At 54.4% G+C, this 19,039-nt stretch overlaps 1 protein-coding gene across 4 annotated transcripts in view; it reads left to right on the top strand.

Annotated features, from left to right (window-relative positions):
• The window catches only part of PIKFYVE (phosphoinositide kinase, FYVE-type zinc finger containing), a 290,094-nt gene that overhangs the window by 92,237 nt on the left and 178,818 nt on the right, over window positions 1–19,039 (top strand). For all 4 annotated transcript variants that reach the window (XM_063932710.1, XM_063932709.1, XM_063932708.1 and 1 more), the window contains one exon: window positions 17,721–17,792. In XM_063932710.1, coding sequence (XP_063788780.1) covers window positions 17,721–17,792 — 72 coding nt within the window. The remainder of the gene's footprint in view (window positions 1–17,720; window positions 17,793–19,039) is intronic.

Below are 19,039 nucleotides of genomic sequence, written 5' to 3'. Positions count from 1 at the left end.
TGCACTCACGTCCTAGCACTGTCCCCGGCACTAGTGCACTCTGTACCCCTATCTGGGCTCCCTTCTCTTGCACTCTCACCCTAGCACTGTCCCCGACACTAGTGCACTCTGTACCCCTATCTGGGCTCCCTTCTCTTGCACTCTCACCCTAGCACTGTCCCCGGCACTAGTGCACTCTGTACCCCTATCTGGGCTCCCTTCTCTTGCACTCTCACCCTAGCACTATCCCCGGCACTAGTGTACTCTGTACCCCTATCTGGGCTCCCTTCTCTTGCACTCTCACCCTAGCACTGTCCCCGGCACTAGTGCACTCTGTACCCCTATCTGGGCCCCCTTCTCTTGCATTCTCACCCTAGCACTGTCCCCGGCACTAGTGCACTCTGTACCCCTATCTGGGCTCCCTTCTCTTTCACTCTCACCCTAGCACTGTCCCCGGCTCTAGTGCACTCTATACCCCTATCTGGGCTCCCTTCTCTTGCACTCTCATCCTAGCACTGTCCCCGGCACTAGTGCACTCTGTACCCCTATCTGGGCCCCCTTCTCTTGCACTCTCGTCCTAGCACTGTCCCTGGCACTAGTGCACTCTGTACCCCTATCTGGGCTCCCTTCTCTTTCACTCTCACCCTAGCACTGTCCCCGGCTCTAGTGCACTCTGTACCCCTATCTGGGGCCCCTTCTCTTGCACTCTCACCCTAGCACTGTCCCCGGCTCTAGTGCATTCTGTACCCCTACCTGGGCTCCCTTCTCTTGCACTCTCACCCTAGCACTGTCCCCGGCTCTAGTGCATTCTGTACCCCTACCTGGGCTCCCTTCTCTTGCACTCTCACCCTAGCACTGTCCCCGGCTCTAGTGCACTCTGTACCCCTATCTGGGCTCCCTTCTCTTTCTCTCTCACCCTAGCACTGTCCCCGGCTCTAGTGCACTCTGTTCCCCTATCTGGGCTCCCTTCTCTTGCACTCTCACCCTAGCACTGTCCCCGGCACTAGTGCACTCTGTACCCCTATCTGGGCTCCCTTCTTTTGCACTCTCACCCTAGCACTGTCCCCGGCTCTAGTGCACTCTGTACCCCTATCTGGGGCCCCTTCTCTTTCACTCTCACCCTAGCACTGTCCCCGGCTCTAGTGCACTCTGTACCCCTATCTGGGGCCCCTTCTCTTGCACTCTCACCCTAGCACTGTCCCCGGCTCTAGTGCATTCTGTACCCCTACCTGGGCTCCCTTCTCTTGCACTCTCGCCCTAGCACTGTCCCCGGCTCTAGTGCACTCTGTACCCCTATCTGGGCTCCCTTCTCTTTCTCTCTCACCCTAGCACTGTCCCCGGCTCTAGTGCACTCTGTTCCCCTATCTGGGCTCCCTTCTCTTGCACTCTCACCCTAGCACTGTCCCCGGCACTAGTGCACTCTGTACCCCTATCTGGGCTCCCTTCTTTTGCACTCTCACCCTAGCACTGTCCCCGGCTCTAGTGCACTCTGTACCCCTATCTGGGGCCCCTTCTCTTGCACTCTCACCCTAGCACTGTCCCCGGCACTAGTGTACTCTGTACCCCTATCTGGGCTCCCTTCTCTTGCACTCTCACCCTAGCACTGTCCCCGGCACTAGTGCACTCTGTACCCCTATCTGGGCCCCCTTCTCTTGCATTCTCACCCTAGCACTGTCCCCGGCACTAGTGCACTCTGTACCCCTATCTGGGCTCCCTTCTCTTTCACTCTCACCCTAGCACTGTCCCCGGCTCTAGTGCACTCTATACCCCTATCTGGGCTCCCTTCTCTTGCACTCTCATCCTAGCACTGTCCCCGGCACTAGTGCACTCTGTACCCCTATCTGGGCCCCCTTCTCTTGCACTCTCGTCCTAGCACTGTCCCTGGCACTAGTGCACTCTGTACCCCTATCTGGGCTCCCTTCTCTTTCACTCTCACCCTAGCACTGTCCCCGGCTCTAGTGCACTCTGTACCCCTATCTGGGGCCCCTTCTCTTGCACTCTCACCCTAGCACTGTCCCCGGCTCTAGTGCATTCTGTACCCCTACCTGGGCTCCCTTCTCTTGCACTCTCACCCTAGCACTGTCCCCGGCTCTAGTGCACTCTGTACCCCTATCTGGGCTCCCTTCTCTTTCTCTCTCACCCTAGCACTGTCCCCGGCTCTAGTGCACTCTGTTCCCCTATCTGGGCTCCCTTCTCTTGCACTCTCACCCTAGCACTGTCCCCGGCACTAGTGCACTCTGTACCCCTATCTGGGCTCCCTTCTTTTGCACTCTCACCCTAGCACTGTCCCCGGCTCTAGTGCACTCTGTACCCCTATCTGGGGCCCCTTCTCTTGCACTCTCACCCTAGCACTGTCCCCGGCACTAGTGCACTCTGTACCCCTATCTGGGCCCCCTTCTCTTGCACTCTCATCCTAGCACTGTCCCCGGCACTAGTGCACTCTGTACCCCTATCTGGGCCCCCTTCTCTTGCACTCTCATCCTAGCACTGTCCCCGACACTAGTGCACTCTGTACCCCTGTCTGGGCTCCCTTCTCTTGCACCCTCACCCTAGCACTATCCCTGGCACTAGTGCACTCTCTAGCCCTATCTGGGCTCCCTTCTCTTTCACTCATGTCCTAGCACTGTCCCTGGCACTAGTGCACTCTGTACCCCTATCTGGGCTCCCTTCTCTTGCACTCTCACCCTAGCACTTTTCCCGGCACTAGTGCACTCTTTACCCCTATCTGGGCTCCCTTCTCTTGCACTTTCACCCTTGCACTATCCCTGGCACTAGTGCACTCTGTACCCCTGTCTGGGCCCCCTTCTCTTGCACCCTCACTCTAGCACTGTCCACGGCACTAGTGCACTCTCTAACCCTATTTGGGCCCCCTTCTCTTGCACTCTCATCCTAGCACTGTCCCCGGCACTAGTGCACTCTGTACCCCTATCTGGGCTCCCTTCTGTTGCACTTTTATCCTTGCAGTGTCCCTGGCACTAGTGCGCTCTGTACCCCTGTCTGTGCTCCCTTCTCTTGCACGCTCGTCCGAGCACTGAACCCAGCACTGATGCACTCTGTACCCCTATCTGGGCTCCCTTCTCTTGCACTCTCACCCTAGCTCTGTCCTCGCCACTAGTGCACTCTGTACCCCTATCTGGGCTCCCTTCTCTTTCTCTCTCACCCTAGCACTGTCCCTGGCACTAGTGCACTCTGTACCCCTATCTGGGCTCCCTTCTCTTGCACTCTCGTCCTAGCACTGTCCCTGGCACTAGTGCACTCTGTACACCTATCTGGGCTCCCTTCTCTTGCACTCTCGTCCTAGCACTGTCCCTGGCACTAGTGCACTCTGTACACCTAGCTGGGCTCCCTTCTCTTGCACTCTCACCCTAGCACTGTCCCCGGCTCTAGTGCACTCTGTACCCCTATCTGGGCCCTCTTCTCTTGCACTCTCACCCTAGCACTGTCCCCGGCACTAGTGCACTCTGTACCCCTATCTGGGCTCCCTTCTCTTGCACTCTCATCCTAGCACTGTCCCCGGCACTAGTGCACTCTGTACCCCTATCTGGGCTCCCTTCTCTTGCACTCTCACCCTAGCACTGTCCCCGCCACTAGTGCACTCTGTACCCCTATCTGGGCTCCCTTCTCTTTCTCTCTCATCCTAGCACTGTCCCCGGCACTAGTGCACTCTGTACCCCTATCTGGGCTCCCTTCTCTTGCACTCTCACCCTAGCACTGTCCCCGGCACTAGTGCACTCTGTACCCCTATCTGGGCCCCCTTCTCTTGCACTCTCACCCTAGCACTGTCCTCGGCACTAGTGCACTCTGTACCCCTATCTGGGCTCCCTTCTCTTGCACTCTCATCCTAGCACTGTCCCCGGCACTAGTGCACTCTGTACCCCTATCTGGGCCCCCTTCTCTTGCACTCTCACCCTAGCACTGTCCCCGGCACTAGTGCACTCTGTACCACTATCTGGGCTCCCTTCTCTTGCACTCTCACCCTAGCACTGTCCCCGGCACTAGTGCACTCTGTACCCCTATCTGGGCTCCCTTCTCTTGCACTCTCACCCTAGCACTGTCCCCGCCACTAGTGCACTCTGTACCCCTATCTGGGCTCCCTTCTCTTGCACTCTCACCCTAGCACTGTCCCCGGCACTAGTGCACTCTATACCCCTATCTGGGCTCCCTTCTCTTGCACTCTCATCCTAGCACTGTCCCCACCACTAGTGCACTCTGTACCCCTATCTGGGCCCCCTTCTCTTGCACTCACGTCCTAGCACTGTCCCCGGCACTAGTGCACTCTGTACCCCTATCTGGGCTCCCTTCTCTTGCACTCTCACCCTAGCACTGTCCCCGGCACTAGTGCACTCTGTACCCCTATCTGGGCTCCCTTCTCTTGCACTCTCACCCTAGCACTGTCCCCGGCACTAGTGCACTCTGTACCCCTATCTGGGCCCCCTTCTCTTGCACTCTCACCCTAGCACTGTCTCCGGCTCTAGTGCACTCTGTACCCCTATCTGGGCTCCCTTCTCTTGCACTCTCACCCTAGCACTGTCCCCGACACTAGAGCACTCTGTACCCCTATCTGGGCTCCCTTCTCTTGCACTCTCACCCTAGCACTGTCCCCGGCACTAGTGCACTCTGTACCCCTATCTGGGCTCCCTTCTCTTGCACTCTCATCTTAGCACTGTCCCCGGCACTAGTGCACTCTGTACCCCTATCTGGGCTCCCTTCTCTTGCACTCTCACCCTAGCACTGTCCTCGGCACTAGTGCACTCTGTACCCCTATCTGGGCTCCCTTCTCTTTCACTCTCACCCTAGCACTGTCCCCGGCTCTAGTGCACTCTATACCCCTATCTGGGCTCCCTTCTCTTGCACTCTCATCCTAGCACTGTCCCCGGCACTAGTGCACTCTGTACCCCTATCTGGGCCCCCTTCTCTTGCACTCTCGTCCTAGCACTGTCCCTGGCACTAGTGCACTCTGTACCCCTATCTGGGCTCCCTTCTCTTTCACTCTCACCCTAGCACTGTCCCCGGCTCTAGTGCACTCTGTACCCCTATCTGGGGCCCCTTCTCTTGCACTCTCACCCTAGCACTGTCCCCGGCACTAGAGCACTCTGTACCCCTATCTGGGCTCCCTTCTCTTTCACTCTCACCCTAGCACTGTCCCCGGCTCTAGTGCACTCTGTACCCCTATCTGGGGCCCCTTCTCTTGCACTCTCACCCTAGCACTGTCCCCGGCACTAGTGCACTCTGTACCCCTATCTGGGCTCCCTTCTCTTTCACTCTCACCCTAGCACTGTCCCCGGCTCTAGTGCACTCTGTACCCCTATCTGGGCTCCCTTCTCTTGCACTCTCACCCTAGCACTGTCCCCACCACTAGTGCACTCTGTACCCCTATCTGGGCCCCCTTCTCTTGCACTCTCACCCTAGCACTGTCCCTGGCTCTAGTGCACTCTGTACCCCTATTTGGGCTCCCTTCTCTTGCACTCTCACCCTAGCACTGTCCCCGGCTCTAGTGCACTCTGTACCCCTATCTGGGCTCCCTTCTCTTTCTCTCTCACCCTAGCACTGTCCCCGGCTCTAGTGCACTCTATACCCCTATCTGGGCTCCCTTCTCTTGCACTCTCACCCTAGCACTGTCCCCGGCACTAGTGCACTCTGTACCCCTATCTGGGCCCCCTTCTCTTGCACTCTCATCCTAGCACTGTCCCCGACACTAGTGCACTCTGTACCCCTATCTGGGCTCCCTTCTCTTGCACCCTCACCCTAGCACTATCCCTGGCACTAGTGCACTCTCTAGCCCCATCTGGGCTCCCTTCTCTTTGACTCACGTTCTAGCACAGTCCCTGGCACTAGTGCACTCTGTACCCCTATCTGGGCTCCCTTCTCTTGCACTCTCACCCTAGCACTGTCCCCGGCACTAGTGCACTCTGTACCCCTATCTGGGCTCCCTTCTCTTGCACTCTCACCCTTGCACTATCCCTGGCACTAGTGCACTCTGTACCCCTGTCTGGGCCCCCTTCTCTTGCACCCTCACCCTAGCACTGTCCCCGGCACTAGTGCACTCTCTAACCCTATTTGGGCCACCTTCTCTTGCACTCTCATCCTAGCACTGTCCCCGGCACTAGTGCACTCTGTACCCCTATCTGGGCCCCCTTCTATTGCACTTTTATCCTTGCAGTGTCCCTGGCACTAGTGCACTCTGTACCCCTGTCTGGGCTCCCTTCTCTTGCACGCTCGTCCGAGCACTGAACCCAGCACTGATGCTCTCTGTACCCCTATCTGGGCTCCCTTCTCTTGCACTCTCATCCTAGCACTGTCACCGCCACTAGTGCACTCTGTACCCCTATCTGGGCTCCCTTCTCTTGCACTCTCGTCCTAGCACTGTCCCTGGCACTAGTGCACTCTGTACACCTATCTGGGCTCCCTTCTCTTGCACTCTTGTCCTAGCACTGTCCCTGGCACTAGTGCACTCTGTACACCTAGCTGGGCTCCCTTCTCTTGCACTCTCACCCTAGCACTGTCCCTGGCTCTAGTGCACTCTGTACCCCTATCTGGGCCCTCTTCTCTTGCACTCTCACCCTAGCACTGTCCCCGGCACTAGTGCACTCTGTACCCCTATCTGGGCCCCCTTCTCTTGCACTCTCACCCTAGCACTGTCCCCGGCACTAGTGCACTCTGTACCCCTATCTGGGCTCCCTTCTCTTGCACTCTCATCCTAGCACTGTCCCCGGCACTAGTGCACTCTGTACCCCTATCTGGGCTCCCTTCTCTTGCACTCTCACCCTAGCACTGTCCCCGCCACTAGTGCACTCTGTACCCCTATCTGGGCTCCCTTCTCTTTCTCTCTCATCCTAGCACTGTCCCCGGCACTAGTGCACTCTGTACACCTATCTGGGCTCCCTTCTCTTGCACTCTCTCACCTTTGCACTGTCCCTGGCACTAGTGCACTCTGTACCCCTATCTGGGCTCCCTTCTCTTGCACTCTCACCCTAGCACTGTCCCCGGCACTAGTGCACTCTGTACCCCTATCTGGGCGCCCTTCTCTTGCACTCTCACCCTAGCACTGTCCTCAGCACTAGTGCACTCTGTACCCCTATCTGGGCTCCCTTCTCTTGCACTCTCACCCTAGCACTGTCCCCGACACTAGTGCACTCTGTACCCCTATCTGGGCTCCCTTCTCTTGCACTCTCACCCTAGCACTGTCCCCGGCACTAGTGCACTCTGTACCCCTATCTGGGCCCCCTTCTCTTGCACTCTCACCCTAGCACTGTCCCCGGCACTAGTGCACTCTGTACCACTATCTGGGCTCCCTTCTCTTGCACTCTCACCCTAGCACTGTCCCCGGCACTAGTGCACTCTGTACCCCTATCTGGGCTCCCTTCTCTTGCACTCTCACCCTAGCACTGTCCCCGGCACTAGTGCACTCTGTACCCCTATCTGGGCTCCCTTCTCTTGCACTCTCACCCTAGCACTGTCCCCGGCACTAGTGCACTCTGTACCCCTATCTGGGCCCCCTTCTCTTGCACTCTCACCCTAGCACTGTCTCCGGCTCTAGTGCACTCTGTACCCCTATCTGGGCTCCCTTCTCTTGCACTCTCACCCTAGCACTGTCCCCGACACTAGAGCACTCTGTACCCCTATCTTGGCTCCCTTCTCTTGCACTCTCACCCTAGCACTGTCCCCGGCACTAGTGCACTCTGTACCCCTATCTGGGCTCCCTTCTCTTGCACTCTCATCTTAGCACTGTCCCCGGCACTAGTGCACTCTGTACCCCTATCTGGGCCCCCTTCTCTTGCACTCTCGTCCTAGCACTGTCCCTGGCACTAGTGCACTCTGTACCCCTATCTGGGCTCCCTTCTCTTGCACTCTCACCCTAGCACTGTCCCCGACACTAGAGCACTCTGTACCCCTATCTTGGCTCCCTTCTCTTGCACTCTCACCCTAGCACTGTCCCCGGCACTAGTGCACTCTGTACCCCTATCTGGGCTCCCTTCTCTTGCACTCTCATCTTAGCACTGTCCCCGGCACTAGTGCACTCTGTACCCCTATCTGGGCCCCCTTCTCTTGCACTCTCGTCCTAGCACTGTCCCTGGCACTAGTGCACTCTGTACCCCTATCTGGGCTCCCTTCTCTTTCACTCTCACCCTAGCACTGTCCCCGGCTCTAGTGCACTCTGTACCCCTATCTGGGGCCCCTTCTCTTGCACTCTCACCCTAGCACTGTCCCCGGCACTAGAGCACTCTGTACCCCTATCTGGGCTCCCTTCTCTTTCACTCTCACCCTAGCACTGTCCCCGGCTCTAGTGCACTCTGTACCCCTATCTGGGGCCCCTTCTCTTGCACTCTCACCCTAGCACTGTCCCCGGCACTAGTGCACTCTGTACCCCTATCTGGGCTCCCTTCTCTTTCACTCTCACCCTAGCACTGTCCCCGGCTCTAGTGCACTCTGTACCCCTATCTGGGCTCCCTTCTCTTGCACTCTCACCCTAGCACTGTCCCCACCACTAGTGCACTCTGTACCCCTATCTGGGCCCCCTTCTCTTGCACTCTCACGCTAGCACTGTCCCTGGCTCTAGTGCACTCTGTACCCCTATCTGGGCTCCCTTCTCTTGCACTCTCACCCTAGCACTGTCCCCGGCTCTAGTGCACTCTGTACCCCTATCTGGGCTCCCTTCTCTTTCTCTCTCACCCTAGCACTGTCCCCGGCTCTAGTGCACTCTATACCCCTATCTGGGCTCCCTTCTCTTGCACTCTCACCCTAGCACTGTCCCCGGCACTAGTGCACTCTGTACCCCTATCTGGGCCCCCTTCTCTTGCACTCTCATCCTAGCACTGTCCCCGACACTAGTGCACTCTGTACCCCTATCTGGGCTCCCTTCTCTTGCACCCTCACCCTAGCACTATCCCTGGCACTAGTGCACTCTCTAGCCCCATCTGGGCTCCCTTCTCTTTGATTCACGTTCTAGCACATTCCCTGGCACTAGTGCACTCTGTACCCCTATCTGGGCTCCCTTCTCTTGCACTCTCACCCTAGCACTGTCCCCGGCACTAGTGCACTCTGTACCCCTATTTGGGCTCCCTTCTCTTGCACTCTCACCCTTGCACTATCCCTGGCACTAGTGCACTCTGTACCCCTGTCTGGGCCCCCTTCTCTTGCACCCTCACCCTAGCACTGTCCCCTGCACTAGTGCACTCTCTAACCCTATTTGGGCCACCTTCTCTTGCACTCTCACCCTAGCACTGTCCCCGGCACTAGTGCACTCTGTACCCCTATCTGGGCCCCCTTCTATTGCACTTTTATCCTTGCAGTGTCCCTGGCACTAGTGCACTCTGTACCCCTGTCTGGGCTCCCTTCTCTTGCACGCTCGTCCGAGCACTGAACCCAGCACTGATGCTCTCTGTACCCCTATCTGGGCTCCCTTCTCTTGCACTCTCATCCTAGCACTGTCACCGCCACTAGTGCACTCTGTACCCCTATCTGGGCTCCCTTCTCTTGCACTCTCGTCCTAGCACTGTCCCTGGCACTAGTGCACTCTGTACACCTATCTGGGCTCCCTTCTCTTGCACTCTTGTCCTAGCACTGTCCCTGGCACTAGTGCACTCTGTACACCTAGCTGGGCTCCCTTCTCTTGCACTCTCACCCTAGCACTGTCCCTGGCTCTAGTGCACTCTGTACCCCTATCTGGGCCCTCTTCTCTTGCACTCTCACCCTAGCACTGTCCCCGGCACTAGTGCACTCTGTACCCCTATCTGGGCCCCCTTCTCTTGCACTCTCACCCTAGCACTGTCCCCGGCACTAGTGCACTCTGTACCCCTATCTGGGCTCCCTTCTCTTGCACTCTCATCCTAGCACTGTCCCCGGCACTAGTGCACTCTGTACCCCTATCTGGGCTCCCTTCTCTTGCACTCTCACCCTAGCACTGTCCCCGCCACTAGTGCACTCTGTACCCCTATCTGGGCTCCCTTCTCTTTCTCTCTCATCCTAGCACTGTCCCCGGCACTAGTGCACTCTGTACCCCTATCTGGGCTCCCTTCTCTTGCACTCTCTCACCTTTGCACTGTCCCTGGCACTAGTGCACTCTGTACCCCTATCTGGGCTCCCTTCTCTTGCACTCTCACCCTAGCACTGTCCCCGGCACTAGTGCACTCTGTACCCCTATCTGGGCGCCCTTCTCTTGCACTCTCACCCTAGCACTGTCCTCGGCACTAGTGCACTCTGTACCCCTATCTGGGCTCCCTTCTCTTGCACTCTCATCCTAGCACTGTCCCCGGCACTAGTGCACTCTGTACCCCTATCTGGGCCCCTTTCTCTTGCACTCTCACCCTAGCACTGTCCCCGGCACTAGTGCACTCTGTACCCCTATCTGGGCTCCCTTCTCTTGCACTCTCACCCTAGCACTGTCCCCGGCACTAGTGCACTCTGTACCCCTATCTGGGCTCCCTTCTCTTGCACTCTCACCCTAGCACTGTCCTCGGCACTAGTGCACTCTGTACCCCTATCTGGGCTCCCTTCTCTTGCACTCTCACCCTAGCACTGTCCTCAGCACTAGTGCACTCTGTACCCCTGTCTGGGCTCCCTTCTCTTGCACTCTCACCCTAGCACTGTCCCCGGCACTAGTGCACTCTGTACCCCTATCTGGGCTCCCTTCTATTGCACTCTCACCCTAGCACTGTCCTCGGCACTAGTGCACTCTGTACCCCTATCTGGGGCCCCTTCTCTTGCACTCTTACCCTAGCACTGTCCCTGGCACTAGTGCACTCTGTACCCCTATCTGGGCTCCCTTCTCTTGCTCTCTCACCCTAGCACTGTCCCCGCCACTAGTGCACTCTATACCCCTATCTGGGCCCCCTTCTCTTGCACTCTAACCCTAGCACTGTCCCCGGCACTAGTGCACTCTATACCCCTATCTGGGCTCCCTTCTCTTGCACTCTCATCCTAGCACTTTCCCCGGCACTAGTGCACTCTGTACCCCTATCTGGGCTCCCTTCTCTTGCACTCTCACCCTAGCACTGTCCCCGGCACTAGTGCACTCTGTATCTGGGCTCCCTTCTCTTGCACTCTCATCCTAGCACTGTCCCCGGCACTAGTGCACTCTGTACCCCTATCTGGGCCCCCTTCTCTTGCACTCTCGTCCTAGCACTGTCCCTTGCACTAGTGCACTCTGTACCCCTATCTGGGCCCCCTTCTCTTGCACTCTCGTCCCAGCAGTGTCCCTGGCACTAGTGCACTCTGTACCCCTATCTGGGCCCCCTTTTCTTGCACTCTCACCCTAGCACTGTCCCCGGCACTAGTGCACTCTGTACCCCTATCTGGGCCCCCTTCTCTTGCACTCTCACCCTAGCACTGTCCCTGGCACTAGTGCACTCTGTACCCCTATCTGGGCACCCTTCTCTTGCACTCTCATCCTAGCACTATCCCCGGCACTAGTGCACTCTGTACCCCTATCTGGGCTCCCTTCTCTTGCACTCTCACCCTAGCACTGTCCCCGGCACTAGTGCACTCTATACCCCTATCTGGGCCCCCTTCTCTTGCACTCTCACCCTAGCACTGTCCCCGGCACTAGTGCACTCTATACCCCTATCTGGGCTCCCTTCTCTTGCACTCTCGTCCCAGCAGTGTCCCCGCCACTAGTGCACTCTGTACCCCTATCTGGGCTCCCTTCTCTTGCACTCTCACCCTAGCACTGTCCCTGGCACTAGTGCACTCTGTACCCCTATCTGGGCTCCCTTCTCTTGCACTCTCATCCTAGCACTGTCCCCGGCACTAGTGCACTCTGTACCCTTATCTGGGCCCCCTTCTCTTGCACTCTCGTCCCAGCAGTGTCCCCGACACTAGTGCACTCTGTACCCCTATCTGGGCTCCCTTCTCTTGCACTCTCACCCTAGCACTGTCCCTGGCACTAGTGCACTCTGTACCCCTCTATCCCCTGCCAGCGACTCCTATCCTATATGTCTGCCCTGCTTGCTACAGTATGTACAGTACTGACCAGAAGATTTACAGTAGAACATCCCCATTTCTCTTACGTCCTAGAGGATGCTGGGGACTTCGTAAGGACCATGGGGAATAGACGGGCTCCGCAGGAGACATGGGCACAAAAAGAACTTTAGATATGGGTGTGCACTCCTCCCTCTATGCCTCTCCTCCAGACCTCAGTTTGATACTGTGCCCAGAGGAGACTGGGTGCATTACAGGGAGCTCTCCTGAGTTCTCTGAAAGAAAGAATTTTGTTAGGTTTTTTATTTTCAGGGAGCACTGCTGGCAACAGACTCCCTGCATCGAGGGACTGAGGAGAGAGAAGCAGACCTACTTAAATGATAGGCTCTGCTTCTTAGGCTACTGGACACCATTAGCTCCAGAGGGAGTCGGAACGCAGGTCTCCCCTCGCAGTTCGTCCCGGAGCCGCGCCGCCGTCCTCCTCACAGAGCCGGAAGATAGAAGCCGGGTGACTATGAGAAGATAGAAGACTTCAGAGGCGGCAGAAGACTTCAGATCTTCTTTGAGGTAACGCTGCGCGCCATTGCTACCACACATAACACACATGATAGGCACTGATGGGTGCAGGGCGCAGGGGGGGGTGCCCTGGGCAGCAATTTTAAACCTCTGGGACTGGCCAAAAAAATATATATATAGGCTCTGCGCTGTATATAGGAAATCCCCCACCAGTTTTTAAAAGAAATCGAGCGGGACCGAAGCCCGCCGCTGAGGGGGCGGAGCTTGATCCCTCAGCACTCACCAGCGCCATTTTCTCCACAGCATACCGCTGAGAAGCTGGCTCTCCGGATTCTCCCCTGCTGAACACGGTGACAGAGGGTTTTAAATAAGTGGGGGGGGCAAATATTTAGCGCAGTGAATATATATAGAATAAAAGCGCTATATCTATCTGGGAATTTTTTTCAGGGTCATTGGCGCTGTGTGTGTGCTGGCATACTCTCTCTCTGTCTCTCCAAAGGGCCTTGTGGGGGAACTGTCTCCAGATTAGAGATTTCCCTGAGTGTGTGGGGTGTCGGTACGCGTGTGTCGGCATGTCTGAAGCGGAAGGCTCTTCTAGGGAGGAGGTGGAGCAAATGAGTGTGGTGTCTCCGTCGGCAACGCCGACACCTGACTGGTTGGATATGTGGAATGTTTTAAATGCAAATGTGAATTTATTACACAAAAGGTTGGACAAAGCAGAGTCCAGGGAATGTACAGGGAGTCTAGCCCTGCCTTTCACTATGTCGCAGGGACCTTCTGGGTCTCAAAAGCGCCTACTATCCCAAGTAGTAGACACTGATACCGACACGGATTCTGACTCCAGTGTCGACTACGATGATGCAAAGTTGCAGCCAAAATTGGCTAAAAGTATTCATTATATGATTATTGTAATAAAAAATGTGTTGCATATCACTGATGACCCCTCTGTACCTGACACGAGGGTCCACATGTTTAAGGAAAAGAAGCCTGAGGCTACTTTTCCCCCTTCACATGAGCTAAATGAGTTGTTTGAAAGGGCTTGGGAAACTACAGACAAGAAACTGCAGATTCCCAAAAGGATTCTTATGCCGTATCCTTTCCTGGCTAAGGATAGGATACGGTGGGAATCCTCCCCAAGGGTGGACAAAGCGTTGACACGCTTATCCAAAAAGGTAGCGTTGCCATCTCAAGATACCGTAACCCTCAAGGATCCGGCGGATCGCAGGCAGGAGACTACCTTGAAGTCAATTTACACACATACTGGCACTTTACTCAGACCGGCGATGGCGTCGGCTTGGGTTTGTAGCGCTGTAGCAGCGTGGACAGATACCTTATCGGCTGATATTGATACGCTGGATAAGGAAACCATTTTATTGACACTGGGTCATATTAAGGATGCAGTCCTATATATGAGGGATGCTCAGAGAGACGTGGGCCTACTGGGTTCCAGAGCCAACACGATGGCGATTTCTGCTAGGCGAGCCCTATGGACCCGACAATGGACGGGTGATGCCGACTCGAAGAGGCATATGGAGGTGTTGCCTTACAAGGGTGAGGAATTGTTTGGAGAAGGTCTCACGGACCTAGTTTCCACAGCTACGGCAGGTAAATCAACTTTTTTGCCCTATGTTTCCTCACAGCCTAAGAAGACGCCACATTATCAGATGCAGTCCTTTCGGTCGCATAAATCCAAGAGAGTACGGGGATCTTCCTTTCTTGACAGAGGTAAGGGCAAGGGGAAAAAGCTGCCAACTACAGCTAGTTCCCAGGAGCAGAAGTCCTCCCCGGCTTCTACAAAATCCACCGCATGACGCTGGGGCTCCGCTGAGGGAGTCCACCCCAGTGGGGGCACATCTACGACTTTTCAGCCATGTCTGGGTTCAATCACAGGTGGATCATTGTTTCCCAGGGTTACAGGCTGGAATTCGAAGAGGTGCCTCCTCGCCGGTTTTTCAAATCGGCCCTACCGGCTTCTTCCCCAGAGAGGGAGGTGGTTTTAAATGCGATTCAAAAATTGTGTCTTCAACAAGTGGTGGTCAAAGTTTCCCTACCTCAGCAGGGGATGGGGTATTACTCAACCCTGTTTGTGGTCCCGAAACCGGACGGTTCGGTCAGACCCATTCTGAATTTAAAATCCTTAAACCTATATTTAAAAAGGTTTAAGTTCAAGATGGAATCGCTCAGAGCGGTCATCGCCAGCCTGGAGGGGGGGGATTATATGGTATCCCTGGACATAAAGGATGCTTACCTTCATGTCCCCATATATCCTCCTCATCAGGCGTTCCTGAGATTTGCTGTACAGGATTGTCATTACCAATTTCAGACGTTGCCGTTTGGGCTTTCCACGGCCCCGAGGGTTTTCACCAAGGTAATGGCGGAAATGATGGTGCTCCTGCGCAGGCAGGGAGTCACAATTATCCCGTAATTGGACGATCTCCTAATAAAGCGAGATCAAGAGAGCAGTTGTTGAACAGCATATCACTCTCCCTGAGGGTGTTGCAGCGGCACGGCTGGATTCTCAATCTACCAAAGTCACAGTTGGTTCCAACGAACCGATTGCCTGTCTTAGGCATGATTCTGGATACAGAACAGAAAAGGGTCTTTCTCCCAATGGAAAATGCCCAGGAACTCCAGAGCTTGGTCAGAGACCTGTTGAAGCCGAAAAGGGTGTCGGTGCATCTATGCACTTGAGTTCTGGGAAAGATGGTGGCGTCTTACGAGGCCATTCCATTCGTCAGGTTCCATGTGAGGACTTTTCAGTGGGACCTTCTGGACAAGTGGTCCGGGTCACATCTACATATACATCAGATGATCAGCCTGTCCCCAAGGGCCAGGGTGTCGCTCCTGTGGTGGCTGCAGAGTGCTCACCTTCTAGAGGGTCGCAGGTGCGGCATTCAGGACTGGGTTCTAGTAACCACGGACGCGAGCCTCTGAGGATGGGGAGCAGTCACACAGGGAAGAAACTTCCAAGGTCTGTGGTCAAGCCATGAGGCTTGTCTACACATCAACTTACTGGAATTAAGGGCCATATACAATGGCCTTCGTCAAGCGGAGAATTTGCTTCGCGACCTACCGGTTCTGATTCAGTCAGACAACGTCACCGCAGTGGCTCATGTAAACCGCCAAGGCGGAACAAAGAGCAGAGTGGCAATGGCAGAAGCCACCAGGATTCTTCGCTGGGCGGAAAATCATGTAATCGCTCTGACAGCAGTCTTCATTCCGGGAGTGGACAACTGGGAAGCAGACTTCCTCAGCAGACACAATCTACATCCAGGAGAGTGGGGACTTCATCAGGAATTCTTTGCAGAGATTACAGTGGGCGCCCTGGTGACACCGTGGGTGTTCCAGTCGGTCTATGTGTTCCCTCATCTTCCTCTCATCTCAAAGATATTGAGAATCAGAAGACGAAGAGGAGTACAGACAATTCTCATTGTTCCAGATTGGCCTCGAAGGACCTGGTATCCGGATCTGCAGGAAATGCTCACAGAAGATCCGTGGCCTCTTCCTCTCAGAGAGGACCTGTTGCAACAGGGGCCCTGTCTGTTCCAAGACATAGCGCGGGTGTGTTTGACGGCTTGGCGGTTGAACGCCGGATTCTAGCGGAAAAGGGCATTCCGGATGAGGTCATTCCTACTCTGATAAAGGCTAGGAAGGAGGTGACAGCTAAACATTATCACCGTATATGGAGGAAGTATGTGTCTTGGTGTGAGTCCAAGAATGCTCCTCCGGAAGAATTTCATCTGGGCCGTTTTCTTCACTTCCTACAGACTGGAGTGAATTTGGGCCTAAAATTAGGCTCCATTAAAGTTCAGATTTAGCCCTATCCATTTTCTTTCAGAAGGTATTGGCTTCTCTCCCAGAAGTCCAGACTTTTGTGAAGGGAGTGCTGCATATCCAGCCTCCTTTTGTGCCTCCAATGGCACCATGGGACCTTAACGTGGTGTTACGGTTCCTTAAGTCTCACTAGTTTGAGCCGCTTAAATTAAAGTATCTCACTTGGAAGATGGTCATGTTGTTGGCCTTGGTGTCTGCTAGGAGAATATCTGAGTTAGCGGCTTTGTCTCACAAGAGCCCCTATCTGATCTTCCATGTGGATAGAGCTGAGTTGCGGACTCGTCCTCAATTTTTGCCTAAGGTGGTTTCCTCTTTTCATATGAATCAACCTATTGTGGTGCCTGTGGCTACGCGGGACTTGGAGGATTCCGAGTCCCTTGATGTGGTCAGGGCATTGAAAATTTATGTAGCCAGAACAGCTCGGGTTAGGAAAACAGAGGCACTGTTTGTCCTGTATGCAGCCAACAAGGTTGGCGCTCCTGCTTCTAAGCAGACTATTGCTCGCTGGATCTGTAACACGATTCAGCAGGCTCATTCTACGGCTGGATTGCCGTTACCAAATTCAGTAAAGGCCCATTCCACTAGGAAGGTGGGCTCTTCTTGGGCGGCTGCCCGAGGTGTCTCGGCGTTACAGCTTTGCCGAGCGGCGACTTGGTCGGGTTCAAACACCTTTGCAAAGTTCTACAAGTTTGATACACTGGCTGAGGAGGACCTCATGTTTGCTCAATCGGTGCTGCAGAGTCATCCGCACTCTCCCGCTTGTTTTGGAGCTTTGGTATAATCCCCATGGTCCTTACGGAGTCCCCAGCATCCTCTAGGACGTAAGAGAAAATAAGATTTTAAACCTACCGGTAAATCTTTTTCTCCTAGTCCGTAGAGGATGCTGGGCGCCCGTCCCAGTGCGGACTAAATTCTGCAAGACTTGTATATAGTTTTGGCTTACATAAGGGTTATGTTACAGTTTGATCAGTCTCGGGCTGAGGCTGTTTTGTTTCATACTGTTAACTGGTTGCGTATATTCCATGTTATACGGTGTGGATGGTGTGGGCTGGTGTGAATCTTGCCCTTGGATTAACAAAATCCTTTCCTCGTACTGTCCGTCTCCTCTGGGCACAGTTTCTCTAACTGAGGTCTGGAGGAGGGGCATAGAGGGAGAAGCCAGTGCACACCCATATCTAAAGTTCTTTTTAGTGCCCATGTCTCCTGCGGAGCCCGTCTATTCCCCATGGTCCTTACGGAGTCCCCAGTATCCTCTACGGACTAGGAGAAAAAGATTTACCGGTAGGTTTAAAATCTTATTTTTGCTGGGACACTGGCCCATGTGTTGTTGCTGGAGCTGGCACTTAAATTAAACTGTAGCTTTAAAACGTAAGCCTACTAATGGCATATGCAGTAATCCTTCCTACAGAGAGAAAGGAGCTCGGTGACTGAGTATCTAACTGAATTCTTCTTGTTTTCTGTTTGCTTTTATACAGGATTGTCACAATGGAGTTTTATGGGAAAAATGACCTGACGTTGGGTGTATTCCTAGAGAGATACTGCTTCCGGTGAGCTGCCGCGTCTCATTTAAAATAATTCCTGATTCGTAAGGTCTTGTTTTGGCAGTACAGGTAGTTTTAGTAGTGTTGTGTTTTTCTTATAAGGATTGTAATAAGCATTTTCTGACTTACAGGGGATATACCCATATTATTTTGTACGTCTCTCTCCCACTGAGTAGTAGAGATGTCCCCTCCTGAGATATAGATCACTCTGTGATGGAGCCTTGGCTGGTTGCTGCCTTCAAATCCATCCACCCGACCCATCCATCCACCCGACCCATCCATCCACCCGACCCATCCATCCACCCGACCCATCCATCCATCCATCCATATCCATCCATCCACCCTTAGATTTTATTTTGGTAAAAAGTAATTTCACGGCTTAAAGTATTTTAGGCTTGTAAGCATTAAAGGGAAAAGGATTGTTGGTACTGACCATTAAATTTACATTATTTGTTTGAGTCCACCAACCTGAGGGGCTCTGCTACTGCACTAGGGGGTAGTAGAGGCTACCTAGGACCCTCCTCCCCTCTACAACCCTCTCTGTCCATAGTTTCTCCATAGTGGGACTTACAGATCTCCTAGAATAGGGAAACCAAGGAACCTAAGGAGTCACTTACACTCTGTAATCATCATAAAAAAGTGCAGTGAGCATAAGGAGGGGACCGCAGCCCACCCCACATGGATCCAGAGAGATCAGTTTAATGGTGAGTACCAAATATCCTCTTTCATCCGTTCTGGGGGACACGGCTACCATGGGGATGTTTCCGGAATAGCTGTCTCTTGTGGGGACGTTATGACCAGAGCGACCCTATCCGGTCATTTCAGAAAAGGGCTTCTCTGAGGAAGGTACCTTTGTCTGGTAGAACCATGTATCTACTCTGCAGAACCACCTGCCAGCATCTCACTCCACCAGTGAAATTCTGAAACACTCGAAGCCTGATTTCTGGAGTGTCCAGAGCTGTCCCAGATGGATGGCAACCCTAAGTCGCACAGCAAGAGCAGTGCAGAGGATGACAGCAGCAGTAGTAGTAATGGGCAGTAATATGCATAGCAGGGGTACTAATGCTTAGTAATATGCCAGAAGACATAACATACAATACCCATTTATATACCGATAATAGGAGTCATACACAATAATACGCTGTGTGACAACGGTTCAGCCCCCTCTAGCAGTATTCATCAGACGGCAGTGCTTAGAGATCATGTCTGTGGTCCATGCACGTCCTGGGCAGAGTGAAAGGCTTCACTTGGAA

Source organism: Pseudophryne corroboree, chromosome 7 (genome assembly GCF_028390025.1).
Source record: "Pseudophryne corroboree isolate aPseCor3 chromosome 7, aPseCor3.hap2, whole genome shotgun sequence".
NCBI lineage: Eukaryota > Metazoa > Chordata > Amphibia > Anura > Myobatrachidae > Pseudophryne > Pseudophryne corroboree.
The sequence above is the reverse complement of the archived record's forward strand: the minus strand, read 5'-3'. Positions and strand labels throughout refer to the sequence as shown.